At 41.0% G+C, this 20,219-nt stretch overlaps 1 protein-coding gene across 4 annotated transcripts in view; it reads left to right on the top strand.

Moving 5' to 3' along the window:
- The window catches only part of MOB2 (MOB kinase activator 2), a 106,586-nt gene that overhangs the window by 42,151 nt on the left and 44,216 nt on the right, over positions 1–20,219 (top strand). The window contains exons 1-2 of one of the 4 annotated variants that reach the window (XM_088666131.1): positions 8,400–8,884; positions 9,692–9,769. The exons of 2 other annotated variants lie outside the window; for them this stretch is intronic. Coding sequence is in view for 1 of the 2 variants with exons in the window: in XM_035121663.3 (XP_034977554.1) it covers positions 8,847–8,884 (38 nt within the window). In the remaining variant the exon portion in view is untranslated. Of the gene's footprint in view, positions 1–8,054; positions 8,885–9,691; positions 9,770–20,219 lie in introns of those variants that run through there. One more of the 4 variants, XM_035121663.3, reaches the window with a different exon arrangement.

Raw genomic sequence — 20,219 nt, 5'->3', positions numbered from 1 at the left:
TTGGCCTACAACTCCCATGATCCTTAGCTAACAGGACCAGTGGTTGGGGAAGGTGGGAAATTGTAGTCCAAAACATCTGGAGGGCCGAAGTTTGGGGATGCCTGCCTTAGGCAGTGTTTCCCAACCTTGTGCCTCCAGCTGTTTTCGGACTACAATTCCCATCATTCCTGACCACTGGTCTTGCTAGCTAGGGATGATGGGAGTTGTAGTCCCAAAACATCTGGAGGCACAAGGTTGGGAAACACTGCCTTAGAGACTAAAACTGAGTCCACATGAAAAACACTTATATTGTAGCCACTCCAAATAGGAGCTATAGTGAATGTAACAAGTTTACAAAATGGATTGACACTATCATACTGATAACATCCACATGGCCAACTGCTTTCACATGTTTGGTCCCACCAAACATATCACCTCCCTCCATGGTATAGGATTGGAAATGTTATTCAGTGCTCAGAAAGAGGATGAAACTGTACAAAGGCACTGCAGTCCTTTATACATTTAGCCTGGGAGTAAGGTCCATTGAATTCAGTGGGATTTGCTTCTGAGTATGAAGAATACTGGAATTTTGTGAATCACTTGCAATCTCTAGATTTTAGATGCACTATTTATACTTTGTTTTTTATTAAAGTACTCAAAGTGGCTTACAATGATAAACAACAAAAACACAGCATGAAGCACTACAATTACATATCCAATTTAATGATATCAAGAAGAACAGTAATATATTCCAGCTGCTTCTCTTGCTGTTCTGGAGCTCTGGTTGTTATCACCCCCAAAAGTTGTTTTCTCTTTGGCAGCCCCCCCCCCCCAAGGGCAACCACCTTTTAGGTTCCATTGCTGTGTAAATTTGTGGATCCCTTTGGGCTGCTCTGGACACCAATGATATATAATGCCCTGCAGATCATTACTGATCAGTATGCCTGCCTGGCGTGCTATGGTCCATGGGGTCACGAAGAGTCGGACACAACTAAATGACTAAACAACAAAACATGCCTGCCCTCAAAATTATTTTAATTATGTCAAAAATGGATGATATTTTAATTATGTCAAAAATGGACTTTGTAAAGCTTCTCAGCTGGGGCTGCCTTCCTGTTGGTAAACGGGCATGGCTTTACAAGCTCATTATCAAGTTATTTGTGAAGGGATACTTGTTCAAAGTGTAAATTACTGGTATATTTCTGTGGGTCTGTCTGAGGACTGTAAGGCAGAAACCCAGAGAATTCCTAGCAGAAGCAGTAAGAATTGGGAAATGAAGGGAGAACTCATTAATTTTCATGTGTATGTAAATTATTTTCAGAAACTTTTAAATGTGTTAAAAGTTTTCAGTGTAATTTTCTGATATTAAGCCAGATGGGCTTTAATCTTGAGAAGACTGCAACAGAAGAAAATAGACCGCTACTTGATTCTGTGGAGAGACTAGGGATTTGGATCATATGTACCGTAATTCAGAAAATGTAACATCTATGAAAAATATATTCATGTGGTGTAAAGGAACACAAGATGTGATGGAAAAATTTCAGCATTAAAATGACAATACTTCTAAAATATACTGGGCCAGATATAAATAGAGTAGCAAAAAACCCACAAACCCTTTGGTCCATCAGATGCATTCATTTCAGTGGGCTTACTCAAAGTAAACCTTAGGTGAATACCACCTTTTGGAACAACTGTAAAAAAGGGAAATAGCATTTCCATGTATTAAAAAATTGACACCTCAGTACATTTAAAAACATGGGACTACCTTCATTATGTACCTGCCTAGAAGGTGTGTATTGAATGCTAGCATTCCTCTCTACTTTGTGGCATTTTGCTTTCAAACCTCTTCCCACCTAGACATAATGCAGCAGTGTGAAACATTTCACCTGCGGGCCCAATTAGTCTCACCAGTCCTCACCATTTGACTGACGAGACCATTTTGACCAAGTTATACCTACATGACCTAAACTTACGTTATGAATGATGTCAGTTGTGGGACAGGGGAAGATGTGATTGGCCTGAAATAGTGTTTGCAGGCATTAACAATTAGCTGATCTTCAGGGCAGCCCAATGTCAAGTACATTACATGGAGAGAATGAATGATTTCTCTAGGAAGGGGTGCAATTGGCATATTAAAAGTAGTTGGCAAAAAGCACTCCTGGCCAAACTACATCTTATTGCATGTAACTTCTATGCATTGTCTTTTTCAAAAATAAAAAGCAGTGAAAGCCAGCTAGAGTTAAACAGATCATTAATTGGGGAGGTCGTCCCATCATGGGTCATTTTCCTACTTGGCATTGTCCCATGAGAGTAAAAATACGTAAGATAAGCTTTTGTGGTATGTGTTTTCATGGGGAAATTATGCACAGCTACTTTGCCCCCGACTCCTGCCAACCTAGCAGTTTGAAAGCATGTCAAAGTGCAAGTAGATAAATGGGTACCGCTACAGCGGGAAGGTAAACGGCGTTTCCGTGTGCTGCTCTGGTTTGCCAGAAGCGACTTTGTCATGCTGGCCACATGACCTGGAAGCTGTACGCCGGCTCCCTCAGCCAATAGCACAAGATAAGCGCCGCAACCCCAGAGTCGGTCACGACTGGACCTAATGGTCAGGGGTCCCTTTACCTTTACCTTTTACTTTGCCCTGAATCAAGCAGGACAATTTCTACCGTGTTTCTCATATTTTAAGACGTCCCTATAAAATAAGCCATGGCACGATTTTCATGCTTTGAAAAAATATAAGACATACCCCGAAAATAAGCCGTACTGCTACCGTAAGTGCAGTTCTGGAGGGCCTCGCCAAAATACCCAGCAGTGCGCGCCGTGTGGAGCCCCGAGCCAGCGGGACCCAGCTGAAGCGCCGACAAAGCCTCAATCATCCTGTGCTGGGAAACATTGTGGCTGTGGGGTGGTGGAGGTTACTCTGGCTACCCGGCGCTGCTCCTTTCACCCTCCGCTGTTTGTGGCGTGCAGCAGCAGCAAACTGGAAGGGCCAAGCAGCGCCTCGTGGTCTGCAGAAACGCTCACACAGTGCAGGATTGTTTTCCAATTATCTCGGGACAGTCGCTCCACCTGGAGCCATAACTTGCCTTTCTCTTTCGCCGTGTAGCGCCAGCGATTATTCCCCTCCTCCCTTTCTGCCCGCTCTCTCTCCCCTCCTCCCTCCCTTTCCCCTTGGCATGGGACCTGCTGAAGCGCCAACAAAGCTTCCGGCAGCGCTGCGCAGAGCGCCCCGAGCCGCAGCAGGAGTGGGTGAGGGTAACGGAAGTCGGAAGTGGTGTGTCTGCCACGCGCCTTTCCTCTATGGTCTCTACGGGTGCCGCGGAGGAACCTCCTGGTGGAATTGCGCTCGCCCCTGGCTTTGCATAGAGCACTGCCGAGCGGACGAAGCCTGGGACACCCCGGGAGGGAGCAGGAGGCGGCGGCGCCTGCGGCGGAAACAGGGACGGGACGGCGGAGAGGCCGAGAGCCACGGTGCTCCTCCTGCGGCTCAGGGCGCTCTGCGCAGCGCTGCCGGGAGCTTTGTCGGCGCTTCAGCGGGTCCCGCTGGCTCGGGGCTCCATGCGGCGCACACTGCTGGGCGCTTTGTCGGTGCTTGAGCAGCAGCAGCAACTTGCCGGTTAGTAAAAGAAATAAAATAAGACACCCCCCGAAAATAAGCCATAGGCTTATTTTCTTGAGTAAAAATAAATATAAGACATGTCTTAAAATGTGAGAAACACGGTATGAGGTTTTGGTGTTGAAATTATTATTAGTAGTAGTGTAGTAATAGTAGTGGTAATAATATTTACAGTCATACCTCAGGTTAAGTACGCTTCAGGTTGAGTACTTTCAAGTTAAGTACTCCGTGGACCCGTCTGGAATGGATTAATCCACTTTCCATTACTTTCAATGGGAAAGTTTGCTTCAGGTTAAGTACGCTTCAGGTTAAGTATGGACTTCCAGAACCAATTAAGTACTTAACCTGAGGTACCAATGTATTTATATCCCATCTTTTTCCCAGTATGGACTCAAGGAGACTTAGTAGAACAAGCTAAAAACATGGGAAAGTCTGTCATTAATGTAATCAAACACTAATAGAATTAAAGGACTATAAAAAGATCCATTAAAAACACAGACAATAATAATAGACCACATTTTCCTCAGTTCCAAAATTCCTCTTGGAATAGAAAGTTCTTCAGCTGCTGGCAGAAGGACAGCAAGGAGGGAGCCAGTCTAATGTATGAACTCTGGCATCAGTCACTGAGAAGGCCCTCTCCACCAAGTCTGCCTGTGATGGTGGCGGGGCTGAGAGAAGGGCCTCCCAGGCAGCAGGTTCATATAAGGGAAAACAGTCTCTCACATAAAAATCCCTGGTCCCTGATGGGCCCAAACAATTTTTAGTTGCTATTATTAGACAATTTGGAGACAGAAAACCATTTTTGATCTACTTCAAATCATTTGGAACTTTCAGGAAATGCTAACAAACTTTCTGCCCATTCTTGGTGCTCTTTTCTGCTCACTCTTGGTCTGTACGTAGGGTATAAGCCCTCTGCAGTGTGGAGGACTGAACTGTTCTACTTCTCCTGCTTCAGGCGATTGAGCTAGAACAGGCATAGACAACCTTGGCTCTCAACATGTTTTGGAACTACAACTCGCATGATCCCTAGCTAACAGGGCCAGTGGTCAGGGATCATGGGAGTTGTAGTTTCAAAACATCTGGAGAGCCAAGGTTCCTATGCTTGAGCTAGAATAGCAAAGCAGTTTTGGTTATCATGTCTGTCTGTCTGTCTGTCTGTGCCTGTCCCAGAGGGCTATTCAGCTCAGGTGTGGTGTAAGTGTCCATCCAAGTATTTTTCTGGAGGGTTTGCTACTCTTTTTGGTCACTGTAAATATCAGCTAAAGCAAAACTCATTGCTTTTTCTTCCTGAACTCCCGTCTCTTGCTCTCCCTCCACAGCTTTCCTCCTCCTAGATTGTGTCACTGGCTATATTTTGCAGCAAAGCCTTTTATACCAGCTAGGGCGTACTTGGGTGGAGCAAATTGGCAAGCTGAACAGTCGCTTCCTGTATCTGGGCAAATGTTGTGCCTCAATTACCTGATTGTTCCCTTTCTGCGAGGGGGAAAAATACTCCAGTAAACTGCAAGCTTTCCTCCTGCTCTCTCTTTATGTAACTTTATGAACTTGGATCTCTTAGGAATAGTGGCTTCATGTACTGTATTTGGATATTCAAGAACTTGGTCACTGTCCAGCATGCAGTTAAGCATGCTTATCTTGACTCTTAATTGTGGCTTTTGTTGACGACTACCTCTAACAAATCTCTAAAATTGAAAAGTTTGTGTGTGGGGGGGGAGAGTTTTTACTCTGTGTGTTGTGATAAAGAAGGACATTTTGTGTATCTGAGTTTATATATTTATGTTTTTATTAAAGTAGTTTCACACTTGAAGGTAGTTTTGTTCTATGTTTGAGAATTCAGTTTGCAGACAGAACCAAGACTGTGTTGTATCAAACATTTTAAATGTATTTTAAGACAATTTTAGACATTACTTACTTAAAATAGTGTACTTAGTAATTGAACCTCAAGGGGGAAGTGAGACATTTAGCTGGGAGGGGGGAGGAGAAGTAAGTTTTAACATGTACAAGCTGTACCACCCATGTATGTGTGCCAAGCTAACAGTTCTTAATGCCTGAAAAAAGAAGTGACTTAATATAATTTTCTTCATGTAAATCCCACCATTGGAGTTGTATCAGGAGCATAAAGCTTCTGCTAGTGTAGAAATCCCAGAGGCGTGACCAGATGCTACTTTGACCTCTGGGATTAAGTCATGCAGGACTTGATCTCCTGGTTCACTCATTATTCTCCTGCCTGCCTGCGCACAAATGGACAGGGAAAGCAGTGCAGGAGCCCAGAGCTTTCTCCCAGCCTCATTCTGGGTGTGAAGCAGCATATGAACAGCCCTTAATTCTTATGGTTTAATTTAAATACAATTATAATTTGTATCTAATTTGGTTTATAATTCAATTATAAGGTATGGTGCTGGTTTGGATAGCTACCTGTCCTTGGATCTCATTCTCTTTGCACTCCGAAAGCTTTTATAACTTCCATTGTGTGCCCCCGAGCCTTCTGTTGGTTTTCATGGGTATTTTGTTGGTGGATTTCATGGGTAACAGTTTTTCATTTATAAGATTTATGTGGTGCAGTGGTTAAGAGCGGTAGACTCCTAATCTGGGGAACCGGGTTCGCGTCTCCGCTCCTCCACATGCAGCTGCTGGGTGACCTTGGGTTAGTCACACTTCTCTGAAGTCTCTCAGCCCGACTCACCTCACAGGGTGTCTGTTGTGGGGGAGGAAGGGAAAGGAGAATGTTAGCCGCTTTGAGACTCCTTCGGGTAGTGATAAAGCGGGATATCAAATCCAAACTACTACTCCTCCTCCTCCTCCTTCTTCTTCAACCTTTTTCTCCAGGGTCCTTCGTATGGCCCCCTATGGCTCATTTTGATCTTTGTTTTAGTTTGGTTACGCTTCTAGTGGCTCAAACACATGGTTTTTCACGTGTGAGAATCTTGTCCTAGCACACTTTGGGAACTCTGAGTTCAGCCTTGTCTTGGAGCGCTACCATATCCATGAGTTCTTTTAAATAATCAGTTGTAGTGGTGCTGACATTTTGTCCAAATATGCAGTTTTGTTTGGCAAAATATGTCCTACCTACTCCATCATGAAACTTCCTACCCAAGATTTGTTGTTTTTGTATTTGCATATGGTAAAAGCTGCAAAGAAACAGATGTCTGCTTATGTTTTACCTGCCTGATTTAGGGCTGATAACTGGCTTGGTTTACATGTGAAAAGAAATGCCACCAACTTCTTGTTTCCTATTCTATTAAGTGGTGCGTTTAGTTTTGTACTATATACTGTATTTTTCCATGTATAACATGCCCCCGGTGTATAAGACGCCCCCTATTTTTTGGGGACTCCAAATTAAGAAAATGAGGGGAGATTGCCCAGAGTTGTTGAACTTAGGGGGGGATCGCCAGTCGGATCTCCGCTGACACTCGTGTGTACCGCAAAAGCCACCTATCGCCCATCCCCTTGCCAGCAGAAGCCACCAATTGCCAACCAAATTGCCGCAGCAACAGCTAATCAACATCAGCCCTTGCCGCAGCTACCAATAACACACCCAATAGCTGCTGATAATCTCCAGCTCACGGCAGCAACCAATCCCACGTCCCCCCACGCACTAACCATGTATCAGATGCCCCACCATTTTTAACATGATTTTTTAAATATAAAATCGTCGTCTGATACATGGAAAAGTACAGTGCTTTCCTTAATTGGCTCATACTCGCCTGCTGATTCCAGTTAATTCTTCTCTCTGGTTCTTATGTAATACATTAATTTGGCCATAATGCTAAAGTCCAACATTAATGCTATTTAGAGTCCATTTCATTACATGCCTGAAGTGCTACCCTATGTTGCAGATGTATATACATAAAATCCTAGGTTTAAACCTGTGAAGATACAAATCCCCCGGGTATTCAGAGCAAATAATAATGAACTGATAGGATGTTCACACAGGCTGTTGATAACCTTACATTTGACTCATCTGAGTTGCTTAACAGTCTGGGCACATAAGATGCCTTTCCTTTAATCTTTGTTTTGATTCTCCTAAATCTTGAATAGCTTGAAAGCTTGTTTTTCTTACTTCAAAAGCAAGCTAGTCCAATTAATTTACTCTTGTACTGTTAGAGGTCCACATTATATGATTTGGAATTTCCATGCAGAATGGGACTCATGTTAGGATTGTGATGAAATCTGCATATAGATTGTGTGAAGATCTTGCATCTTTCCCTGTTGCTTGCATATTTTGTCCATGTGCTAGGGAACCAACTGCAGCTTCCTAATGTGCAATATGCAAACTCAGAACCACAATTTACCATCTGTGTACATGTTCACATTATAGTCCTCCATGGAAGTGCTCTCCATGTAGTGTGAAGCAGTCCTTGTTTTATGGAACCAATGCAGGTGCTTCTGTTCGAGTCTCATTTTAAAAATGCTTAGAACATTACATAACAGTTATAGTTCTGTGCTATAGAAATTGTGTGGGTCTCCACAGCATATTGCTAAACAGTCAGGGAGCGGCAGGCTGTACAGGAAGAGAGGCTAAGCAGCCTAATCAGAGACAGTGTGATCTAGTGATTTATGCAGGACAGCCTGCCCGGGGACTGGACTATTGGAAGCATTTCTTCCTCTCTGCCCCCACCCCACCCTGCCATGTGCAAGACTCGAGAGCAGCCTGCTTTTTGTGTTAAATGTAGCTGTCCCACCTACTCTCCTGCTCGGTTGTCTGCGGCTTGATCTCTTTTTTGTGATATTAAAGAATCTGGACACCAGCTACTTTGATTTGTTTCTCATTTGCCTTGTTCTGCTGAGGCAGTCATAAATACTTGAGCAATAAGTCAAGCAGGCTTGAGAGGAAGAGAGGATATCTGAAGCTGCTTGCAGACTAATTAGAAGAGGGCGAAACATAGCAAACTTGATTCATCTTTGTCATTATCCTTTGAAACTTAGAGAGGACGTAACATTTTTTATCTCTTCCTTTTGCTCTGCTTCAGCTGCCAAATTCTGCTCCTTTTTGGAAAATGTTTTGAGGGTTTTGCTTGTAAAGAGGTGGAGTATTTTACATCCTCAGGCTCTTGTTTTGCCTGAACTGATTTCCTTTATATTTCCTGCTAATTGGCAGTTTCTGATTGTTCCCAACTGATGACTGTGTGAAACAGGAAAGACGTTCCCTGACCAGCAAAAGCCTTTCTGACAAACAGGTGCTTCTGTTCTCATTAAACTAGGACAAGCATATTCCATTCTGGATTTTTTTCTCAAATTTTTGTCTGCAAGCATGAGACTCAAGAGGAATGGGTCTTATACATTGAATAGGTAAGGAATGATAACCACTTTCATTTGTTTTGTACTCTCCACCCCCTCAAATGGTATGGAAAGGGATAATTTGTTTGTGAAGTTAAGATAGTTGTTTTCCAAAGTGTCTGTATTGCTGTTGCTGGTATGATCACATATTTGCTTACTGACTTTGAGTGAGAACTGAAGCAAGACCAAAGCATGAGTATTCTTGGGGTTTTGTGGGTTTTTTTTGACAAAACTATTTCCCATTTTTGCATGTCCTCACAACACCTCATTTGGTAGATCAATCTTGTTCCTGATTTACAGAAGGAAACTTAGACAAGGAGAAAGTGATTTGCCCAAGGTCAAACTGAGTTCATTACTTATGCGGGATGAGGGTCTTTCAGGAGTAAGTTCCAGCTTCCCAACTGGGCTACATGGATTCCTATATGTGAAGGAATGGCAAGGTGCTTTGGTAGTTGAAAGGAGCCCAACTCTTAATACAATGCTTACCTGAAATCTTTTCATTTTGGAGTTTTAAATACAACATAAAGCTAATGTGAAAACCCTCCCACTTTACACTTCGTTTTGTAGCTCAGTTTTACCTTGAATATCATCAGTTACCTTGAATATATCAGTTAGTTATATATATAAGCTATATTTAATAATGCTTAGGTTTGGAAGATACGAACATGTTAGGCAACAGCTTGCTTTTAAATATTTTGAAGACGATAACCATATGTTGCGGAATCCTGTGTTTTGTAGCAGCTTGCTATGATAACTTTATACATAGATTTGGCAACTTGTTTAATGCCATAAATTGTGAACATTGCTATTGTTTTGTAGATACTGGAAACATTGTAGTAATTCCTTTTTAAAGAGAAGACTCTTAAAGTGAGGCAAAGTGCAGAAACAGCTTCCAAGGTTTGTTAGTCTCTTGAATCCTAAATACACTTTTGCTGTAATAACTATTGACTACAATTGATCTAACTTTTTAGTATGTCTTTGAATTTTCTGCGAAATCTTCTCTTCAGTTAAGTGTTCATCCTAATTAATCCTGTGGTGAAATAACTAGATAGGAATCTTTTGAACCAGTGTGCATAATTGGAGTGGACAGAAGGTAGATCTCTGGACAATTTGCAGTAGATCAGCATGGATTTCTGACTTTGAATTTAGAAGCAGTGACATGATCTCCCCAAACCTAAGTTATACTACTGAAATGAAGAAAGTTCTGCTACTCAGAACAAATTCCTGGGCTCAGATTTCTTTAATATTTAGTAGTGTATGTCTCTTGTACTAGTCTCTGGTTGGTGGATCTTTGCTGTTCTGGTAGAAAACAAAGTAGATTGTACAAGCCTGAAGTCTGCCCACCCTGCTACATATGCTCAGAAGAGTTGTTTTAGCTGCATTCTATATAATGGGCACCACATTCATAGAACTTAAGTGCCATGCAGACCACTAAATCAGCTGTTGTAATGATAAGTCTCTGATAACTTTGAATCTGACTTGTTAAAAGAGAGTTTAAAATCCATGAATATTTATGCCTACTAAACAATCCAGACAATGTTAAAGAAGTAGAATATGCATAAGTAGCCTACTCTAGGGGTGGAAAAGATTTTTGACTCCACAGATAAGAGATCTGCCAAATTTGACAGGTGGGCAGGTCAATCACCTGATTTCACAAACAATGACAGATGATCCAGTGCTTTCACATCCCAAAGGCAGGGCTTCAAGCCCCATATCACAGGCAGCCAGGTACTTGTAAAACAATGAAGTCACCATTGTAACCACCACTAAAACAAAGAAAAATGCAATTGTTACAGTCAGCATTCCATCTTGCTTAGTGCTGGGTTTTGGTGTATGAAAATTCCTTTAAGGAGCTCTCTTGTATACCCAAATTGCATAGGATTGACCATCCTACATATCAACTGATGTGCAGGAGTCAAATCCTGCTTTGTTAATGTTTCAGAAGCTCCTGTCAACCAGATGGTTTTCACACACTACAGAAGCTGCACAAGGGGACTTGGCAGATGCTGTCAATTTGCAACATCTGTCAGGCCCTGCCCTTATGTGCCCCACATTTGAAGTTTTATGAGGCATCAGGTGAAGGGCAGAGAGGTATGGCTATCCCAGAATGTGCTTGTAGGCCAAATGAGGAAGCCTAGCAGACAAGTTTGACCTGTGAGCTGGATGCTAGGTACCCTATCCTACCCTCTAGCACTCAGGTAGCAGTATTATGGATGGAAACTCATAGGCAATCACTTGAACAACAGCACTAAAGAAAAGTATTCAACTGCTGGTGAAACAAAGCAAAGATAAGAGTCAGTACTTGATACAGGAGGTCCACACATAGGCTGCTACCATGGTAATGCACAATGGGGGCTTCTCTAATGACCAGACCTTAGAAGGCAGTGAAATGCACAAGAGAGTTGCTTAAGTTGAACTTTGAGGCCACAAAGAGTGGCATGTGCTGCTGCTGCGACAATCACTCTAGCCAAGTAAGATTGTCTTCCATGAACACGATCTTAACTTTCCAACTGCTGGGTGGTGACCCCACTGGGTAATCCAGTCAGGGAAAAAGGGAGACAGACTGTGTTAGGGCACCTTTTCTAGCCCCTCCCCCTTTTCAGGGTGAACAGAGTGGATCCTAAATAGGACTGCTCAATTGTGGATACAGCTGCCGAGATACTAAACTGCCTCATTCCTTGAGTCAGGACGACTGAATCTGTATCCACCATCCATGTGCCAGTTCATGACTATGGGCTTCCAGATTTCATGACCTTGCCACCGTTACCATTTGCCTTTTTTGCCACCATGGGCCTTTTGGGGGGTTGGGTTTTGGATGGGTTTTTGGAAGATGCCTGTGTGTGAATTTGTTTTATGTGGGTAGATCAATGCATGCTGACCAATGCACAGTAAGGCTCTGATGGCATGAGTGTCACACGACCAGTAGAGTCTTATCTGCTGCAGCCTTCATCCACCTTCACAGCTGTTGTAACATACCAACATCTTCCACCTGTTCTGCTGTTGAGGACTTATTGGGTCATTCTTTGTCTAGCTCCTCCCCCTTGGCCTTACCACCTTGGGTAACCCTACTGGGAGCATGAGACTCGTGATGGCTTCACTCACAAAGATCATAGAAATGTGCAAGCCCACTCACCACGACTAGGTGATGATCCAGTAAGTGAGGATATGTGCAGCCTTCACACCAGGCAACTGACCTAATCATCATAATCACCACTAATCATAAATTTATTACCTGCTCTTCACTTGCATGTCCTGGGGTGGGTTGTAACAATTTAAAATTCAGCAATAAAAAAAAGATTGTACAAATTACAGTCACAAGAATAGGGTGTGTGTGAAAACACACATCTCAGTTGTCAAAGACCATAGTAGAGAGGTACATTTTCAGCATTAGTCAAAAACTGTACAGCACCTCCCCTTCCCGGGGCCATCCTTTGAACTTCTGAGGCTGACAGAACTACCAGGAGCGCCCCGTCTGCTGATCTTAACACCCAATTGGGTCTGCAGGAAAGGAGCCAGTCTTCCAGCTGTTTGGGGCCTAAGTTGTTTAGGGCTTTATATACTAGTGTGAGCACCTTAAATTGAGCTGGAAACATCACCTGTTTTGTGATTGGTGTTTACTTTGCCTCCCTAAATTGCATCCTTTCTGTGAATAGATAGCTGGTTGCTCCCCTGGATCATTTTCCTCCTGGGGTGATGGTCTCCTTTTCCTGAGACCCTCCTTCTCTGTGACAGCAGAGGAATTGCCATGCTGGGAGTAACTTTTTTGATATCTTAGTGCTCAGGTGCTATTTTGCTTGCTCAGCATTGCCAGTTTTTCCAGTGCCTGAGCACTATTAGTTCTAACAAAAATGCTTGGTTTCTAAATTAAGCAGTGCATGTAGGGGAGAGAATCTATCTAATTAATTCCATTCATAATTTGTTTGTCTCATCACAGGTGGCCTCATAACATTATGTAATGGAAACAATGCCAAAGAAAATAGCTTTTCTTGTTCAGCCAAACCTTTAACTTCTCAGCAGAAAAGTAGCTTGCCCTTGCAAAACTTGCCCTTTAATATCACAGGTTTGTAATTCCTTAAAGACCAACTAAGTTTTTATTTTGGTATGAGCTTTCGTGTGCTACTGAAGGAATTTTTTTATTTTACTTCGATCCAGACCAACACGGCTACCTACCTGTAACCAGGTTTGTAATTGGTTTTGTATTTTGTATTGGTTTTGTATTTGTCTTCTCCTCCCAAACAGCTTCATAGATGTAGGGAAGAAATTAAAAGCCAAGAGGATAGGGCAGAACCTATCTGAAACATTGAACATTGTTCCAGGTGAACTACCTGGGAGTGTGCCTGCCAAATGCATCTTTTCTTTTAGGAAGCAATATGAGAGAAGCAGCATGGAAGCATGGCAAGATTGTGTGGGCTGCCTTTGCAATGCCAGAATCCATTCCCTTTCCTCATTTACTCTTGTTTGCAGTTCTGTGTTTTTGTGACATCTGTTTCAGCATATGTTGCATGTGACTTCATCCTACTAGAATGATTGAGTCCTGACAGGTTGCTTGCTTGCCAAAGAGATTTGAGCATCTCCCCTCCACTCTGTCTTGGGGAAAGTTCACAGTTGTTCTTTTAGTTCTTTGATCTAGATCCTCAATACAAGATAAAGGTGATGTGTTCAGTACATTATCTGTTTTGTGCAACTTCCCTTATAGTGGGGAAATATGAACAATCACCTGCAACAGTGGTGGCAATACTTAGAGTACGTGGTATTTCCTTGTTTGTAGTCATCGGCCACATGTGATAAGAAGCTAACCTTTAAATCACTGTAATGACCAGTCCATCAGGTTGGTGAAGACAGTAAACTAAGTAAACTGTACTTAAATCAGTTGTTGATGCCTGCTGAGTGTCAGAAACCTTGGGCTATTTGTACCATGAATGTTCTTCGTGTTTTTACTTGTGCCATCTTTACCTTCAGCTGTTTGTATTGAGAATTTGTAACCAGTTTCCAAAGTATTACTCACAAGTTGACATAAAATAGCAATAAGCTTTCAATAAAAACATGCACCTGCAGTAAAAGTGAATTGAAACAGCATCAAATCCAACAACAGTTAAACAGAGTATATTTAGGCAGCAGCTTAGCACCTTTCTGATAAGAACTTCAAAGTTGATTTGGTAGGGTAACAACTACAGAGCTTTGCTTTGAGTTGAGAAGATTTCAAGATATAAGGTTGTAGAAGAAGTCATATACACATACCCAAAAATAGGTTTGATTCATCTTATTTAGGGTTATTTCAAAACATAAGAAGCTTTCTCACTTTCTTCCCCCATGGTCGGGGAAGAGGTAACATGAAATCCTGAGGCCTATTCCCAGTTGCACTTACCATATCCAGTGGAGTTGCTGGTGACTTAGTAGCCTTTAGTTGCCTTGGCACTTATGGTTCCTGGGTAGGATAGGTCCATCATTTCACTGGGAAATCAAACATTTTTGCAGTTCCCTCCCAAAGCACTGTGTATTAAATTAAGAATTCAGATGTGTTACACAGATTCCCAGTAATGCCTGCATAACATAACTATTCTTTAAAGGTGTAACAACTAAGAGAGTTTCCTTCAGGAAATACTTCAAGAATGATTTTTTAAAAAAAAAAAAAAACACCCGTTCCTTTTATCTCATTCAATTTGCCCTTATTTAACACCATGCAAACCAGACATTAGCAAATAGTTTTAGTGCAGATGTCACAAATTGTTGCGTAAAACAGTTTTTTTTTTTAAAAAAAGTTTTTCTCAGAGTGGTACCAGGCTCCACTTGCATCCTGAATGACTTGATCCAGAGCTATAAACTCCCAGATGAGAAGTCATAGGCATTTCTTGGAATTAGAAAGTTCTCAGGTTTTCATTTCAGATAGGTGGGAGGGGAAGAGAGGAAAGACTTTCACAATAATTGGGTCCCATGAGAATAGATTCTTAGAGGAAATGGGAGTTTAGGGCTTGAGGAAAGAAGCCTTCAGTGCTGCAAGTAACCCACAAATGTTACTAGCTTGCCTGCTCACTCAGACCCTAGGCTGTTTGCTGCCTAAAAGAAAGAAAAAAAGTTTGAAATGCTTTCCTTGCTATTTGCCTAGAGGAGATTTACTAGTCATACATTAGCACATAGGCTTTCTTGCCATGCATTTACATCTTCAAGGTTGAAGCATGAATTGCTGTACTCCCTGTTCTCCTTGTCCTTGGTATCATTGTGCTCTCCAGCTTGGCTTCTCATTTGCAACTGTTCTTCAGTGTTTATTTACACTGCAGATTTTTCTATACCATGAAGGTCATTATTGCAGCAATTTGCTTAGTGTTATACTTAGGCACTTTTCTTGGTATGTTTTTAAAACATTTCTTCATTCTTGCTGCTGTAACCTGTGTGTCTGACATATAGCTTTGCAGCATTTGCTCATGTACCTGTTTTGTATGTGTTTGTATTAAGCCTATTTACTGAGGCATATAAGATTATGAGGATGCATATTAAAATGAATAACTACCTACTTTATAGTGTAAGCCTCCCTCTGATCCTTGGATGAAGGGCGGCATAGAAAATGCATACATACATACATACATACATACATACATACATACATACATACATGATACTTTAGAGCCTGTCTACTATGTATTCTGATCATGACAACAGTTGTTTGCATACTCAGTTCAATACTCATGGTAAAGAATTTCAGTGGAACATCCTACCAAGTAGTTATGGAGGCCAATGTTGGGCAGTGAATCAGGGTGGATTTGATTTAAATCAAACTGATTTAAATCACGATTTAAATCACTAGTCAGTAAGGCTTGATTTAAATCATAGTTGATTTAAATCATAAAGACTAATTCTTGCTGGTATAAATTTAATATGCAAGTAGATGAAGATTTTTAGAATAACAACTTTTCATATTAGTTTTTTTTATCCCCAGTTTAATAGGTTAATCATTCATATTTGGACAACTTTACTGTTGTACTTAGGAAGGAGAAAAATAATCATTACCTTAATAATAACAATTTAAATAGATTTATTCAACTGAAACAATAACATTTCAGCAAATGTTATTTGCTTAAACAAACATCCATGTTTGTTAACTAATTTGGCTAAACAAAAACAAAATATATATATTTTAAGAAACTTAGACTGTCAGCCCAGCCTACACATGAAAAACTTAAATACTGTCCACTCCAAACAATCAGAAAAATATTGTTTCTATTCTATTCACTGAACTTCTTGAAACTTAGCACTGAAGGGGTTGTTTCTGTATTCATAGGTTTGTAGAACAATAGGATTAAGGTCTTTTTCTCAACTCTGTTCATGTTATAACATTTTTGCTGTGAAGAAGGGGCATGTGATCTCTGTTGAGTCAAATTCAGTTTTGAGAACTGCAAAAGTAAACCAAGCACCTGTGATAATATCTTGTAGGCAGAGAAACTGCCCAATAATCTTACAAAAACCTCTGGAAGAGCATGACATTGTGAATGGATTAATGGAATTTATTTACCCCCAAAATTAAACATATACAACCTTATACTACATAATTAAAAAACTAATCTTTATTTCATGATGGAATAACCTTTGGATGGTAATATGTTTTCCTCAAAAAGCATTTTATTAAAAAAAATCCAATTTAAATCAAAAAAATCTGATTTAAATCAAAAAAATCCGATTTAAATAAAAAAAAATCTGATTTTTTTTATTTTTTTTAAAAAATCATTGATTTTTATCCACCCTGCAGTGAATTCTTGGTACAGCAGGAGATAGTTCTTGATCATTCACTTCCAGGTAGCTGGTATGCCACAAGTGATTGAGTATGTGTAAATGCTGACAGGCAGACATATAAAAACATACATAGGCTAATAGCTTTTGTAGACTTATTTATAAAAATTTTAGTGAGCTTTTAGCTTCTCCATCATGAGTTGTTGATTAGCATCATTCTGTGTACACCATATTATTATTGTCACATAATGCACATTTTTCAAAACTAGCAATAAATGCTGAACTTTGCTGTGAAAAAATGGGGACCTTCAAGAAATTGGGGAGACAGTGCCCCCTAGTCCCAGCTAAAAGAATCCATCCAGCAGGAAGCCATCGCCAATGGTACCAAAGGTCACCAAGAGATCAAGGAGAATCAACAGGGTCACCATCTCCTATCTCTCTCCTGATAGATATCATCTGCCAGGGTGCCCAGTGACGTAGTAGGTTCATATTTAATTGATACACCAGTACCGCTGCATTGTCAGCAGTAGAAAAAAATAGATGGAAGCAAACATAAGGCCAAGGAGGGTTTGAGGTAGCAAGATCTGTCAATTCCAGTTCTAGCAAAGAAGCCAGTGATGCCTCCTTAGTGCTGCCGGGGGTTGGTGGTAGCAGTGTGTGCGTGGTCTGTAGCCTACCACTCATTTGATAGGAGAGAGAGCTACAATTTATGGACAGTTTTCTAAACGTGCCAGTATTTGAAAAGTAGAATCCAAACTTAAAGAGATGAATAAACCATGGTCCCTTTAATTTTGCCTATCTTTTTTAACATCCTTTAGATATGCTTCCTGGTATTTGTGTTCAGAAGGCTTCTGGTCATTGGGTACTGTCCTTGAAGTAAATGTGTATATGCCTGTTACATAAGCACCTCAAGACTTTCCCTCATGGCTCATTTATTTCATTCATGTTTTCTTGCCAAGTTTCTTATCACCTCCTGGAAAAGCATGCTGTACAGTCAATAACAATACATCATCACCGATCTAACAGCCAGGAATATTTTGTGGTGGTAGCTGACTTCATTGTATTTGTGGTCTTCAAGAGGGGTTACTTAAGTTTGCCTTTTTTTTACCTTTTCCTTAAGTCTGATAAGTGTTAAGATTTTAGTGAATTATTTTCACACTCTCACAAACAAGTTCCCCGTGTGTGTGTGTGTGTGTGTGTGTGTGTAAAAAGAAAAAGTCTGTGTACTTCCTGTGAGCCTCAAAGCCTGTGATGCATAGCAATTCAGAATTCATTTGTCTTGTGGTGTTTGTTTGTCTTGTGTTCGGCGGTTCGAATCCCCGCGACGTCCCGTTGCTCGGTCCTAGCTCCTACCAGCTGGAAGGTAAACGCCGTTTCCGTGTGCTGCTCTGGTTCGCCAAAAGCGGCTTAGTCATGCTGGCCACATGACCTGGAAGCTGTACGCCGGCTCCCTTGGCCAATAACGCGAGATGAGCACCGCAACCCCAGAGTCAGTCACGACTGGACCTAATGGTCAGGGTTACCTTTACCTTTACCTCCAGCTATTGTGGAGTTCAGTTATAAACCAATACCTTTTCCTTTGAATTGAGGAGATCTATGTCCATGCTCTGGTCCATGGGATCACGAAGAGTCGGACACGACTGAAAGACTAAACAACAGCAATGTTATTAACACCCCTGAATCATGAAGCATGGGTGCTTTTGTGGTCGGATATGCAGCTGGAATTGCAACAAATGCATTTGTGGATTCCTTACGTTCTATTCAATAGAATAATAGACTATTGGGTAAAATGCTCCCAACCCTTTCAGATAGAACTGATCCTGTTCTGTTAACTGGACAATCCTGTGCGTGTCTACTCAGAACTAAGTCCCATTGAGTTAAAGGAGCCTTACTTCTAGGCAAAAGGGTTTCATATTGCAACCTAAGACAGTTGGTTTGTATGTGAGGTTTTGGAAGTGAAGGCAGGTGGAACTTTTAACACCAATGGTGCAAAGCTTCCAAAAATCTCCTGTATTGAAAATCTTTTCCCACTTCTTTGTGATGACTTTTATTGTCTTTGGCACTAATTATAAGTAATTCTTGGATTGAAGCTAAATTAAAGATCCAGTGTACAGTACTCTTACCTATTGGTGTGCAAACTGCAAAATAATCCATATTACCAGGAAACATTTATATTCTCAACTCACTTTCCTCAAACTATAGCATTCTGTTTATAAGGTATCTGCATTTGAAAGCTTTTATTGGCCATGACTCCTATAACTGCCAAGTTAAAAGGCAACCCCGTTTATTGCGCTCCTGATTTAAAACTAGTCAGACTAGCTTTTTTAATGCAAATTTTGAACTTACTAGTGAAAGCAAATACACCAAATCTGAAATCCATAGCAGTAAACCTCTTCAACATTACATCATGTCCTGGCTATTTATAATAGCAATGTGTTCCAAACAATGCTGTTGTTGTCACCTCTGTTATGTCTGAGGGCACTTGCTGATGACCAACCGCCCACAAGTAATGAGTAGCCTTTTGTACTTGGGCTTTCACTTTTTTCAAATGGAAATGGCACTATGGAGGAAGCCAATTTTATTTCTTTATTATGGAAATCCACCTTCCTACTACACATACTGGATGTCAAGACTACTTACTGGTCATTGCATCTGATGTAACAATTTCCATTACAAATAACTGCTGCAGTGTATTGTGGTTTCAACATATATGCAGAAGTGCTGAGTGTAGAATAGCTCTGTATCCATGAGTATGTAGGCTCTTTTTGATCTGGCAAGCTAAAATTTATTATTAATTTATTCTGAGGGTTTAAATGGAAGTGAGAACATCTGAATTGTGAGCACTTGAGAATGGAGGAAGACGCATGTGAGTCCAAACTTGCTGTGGTTCATTCTTGTAATGTTAAACTATTGTCTGAACCATCTGCTGAAGGTGAAAAAATCATATTGAGAAATACATTAGTTTCCATTATTCTGGACTTCTCTGGACTTCTCTGTCTAGGTATATAGTGCACACTGGCAATTGTAATAAAGGAATTGTTCTCTTACATTCTCAAGCACTTTGGCCTCTTTCTTGAAAGATGAAACCATTTTTGCAAATATTTAGCTGGGGATAGGCTAATAATTAACTGGTTTGATTGGGTTATGGGTTGTCCATAGCTGTTCGTTCTCTCTTCTCTCCCCCCCCCCCCCCGGCCAATGGAGCTATCTTGGGGACAGAGGCAAGTACTTGGTAATATCAAACTAGATTTGCACTTGAATCTTGTTGAAAACTGAATATGTGAAGTTGAAGTGAGAGGGGAGTGCTGAAGAGAGAGGAGTATGCTATAGATTGATTGATTGATTGATTGATTGATTGATTGCAGCAACCCCTTGTTCTCTCTGGTTTTCAGATGCGCATGCAAAGGGTTATGTATCCAAAATAGCACCACCCACATATAATAGATAAATTTTAAAATCTAGTATAAAAATGGGACCCCAAAGTGAGGAATGAACAACAACAATAGCTACAAATGGTTTACTGTCACTTAATAAATTATCATTTATTAAATTTGTATACTGCCCTGTTGGTAGATTGGGGGTGGACAGAAACAATTTAGTGGGTGAGGAGTGGAATTGGGTTTTGTGA

This window comes from Zootoca vivipara, chromosome 1 (genome assembly GCF_965207765.1).
Source record: "Zootoca vivipara chromosome 1, rZooViv2.hap1.1, whole genome shotgun sequence".
Taxonomy (NCBI): Eukaryota; Metazoa; Chordata; class Lepidosauria; order Squamata; family Lacertidae; genus Zootoca; species Zootoca vivipara.
Note: the sequence above shows the minus strand (reverse complement) of the source record. Positions and strands in the feature narration are given on the sequence as shown.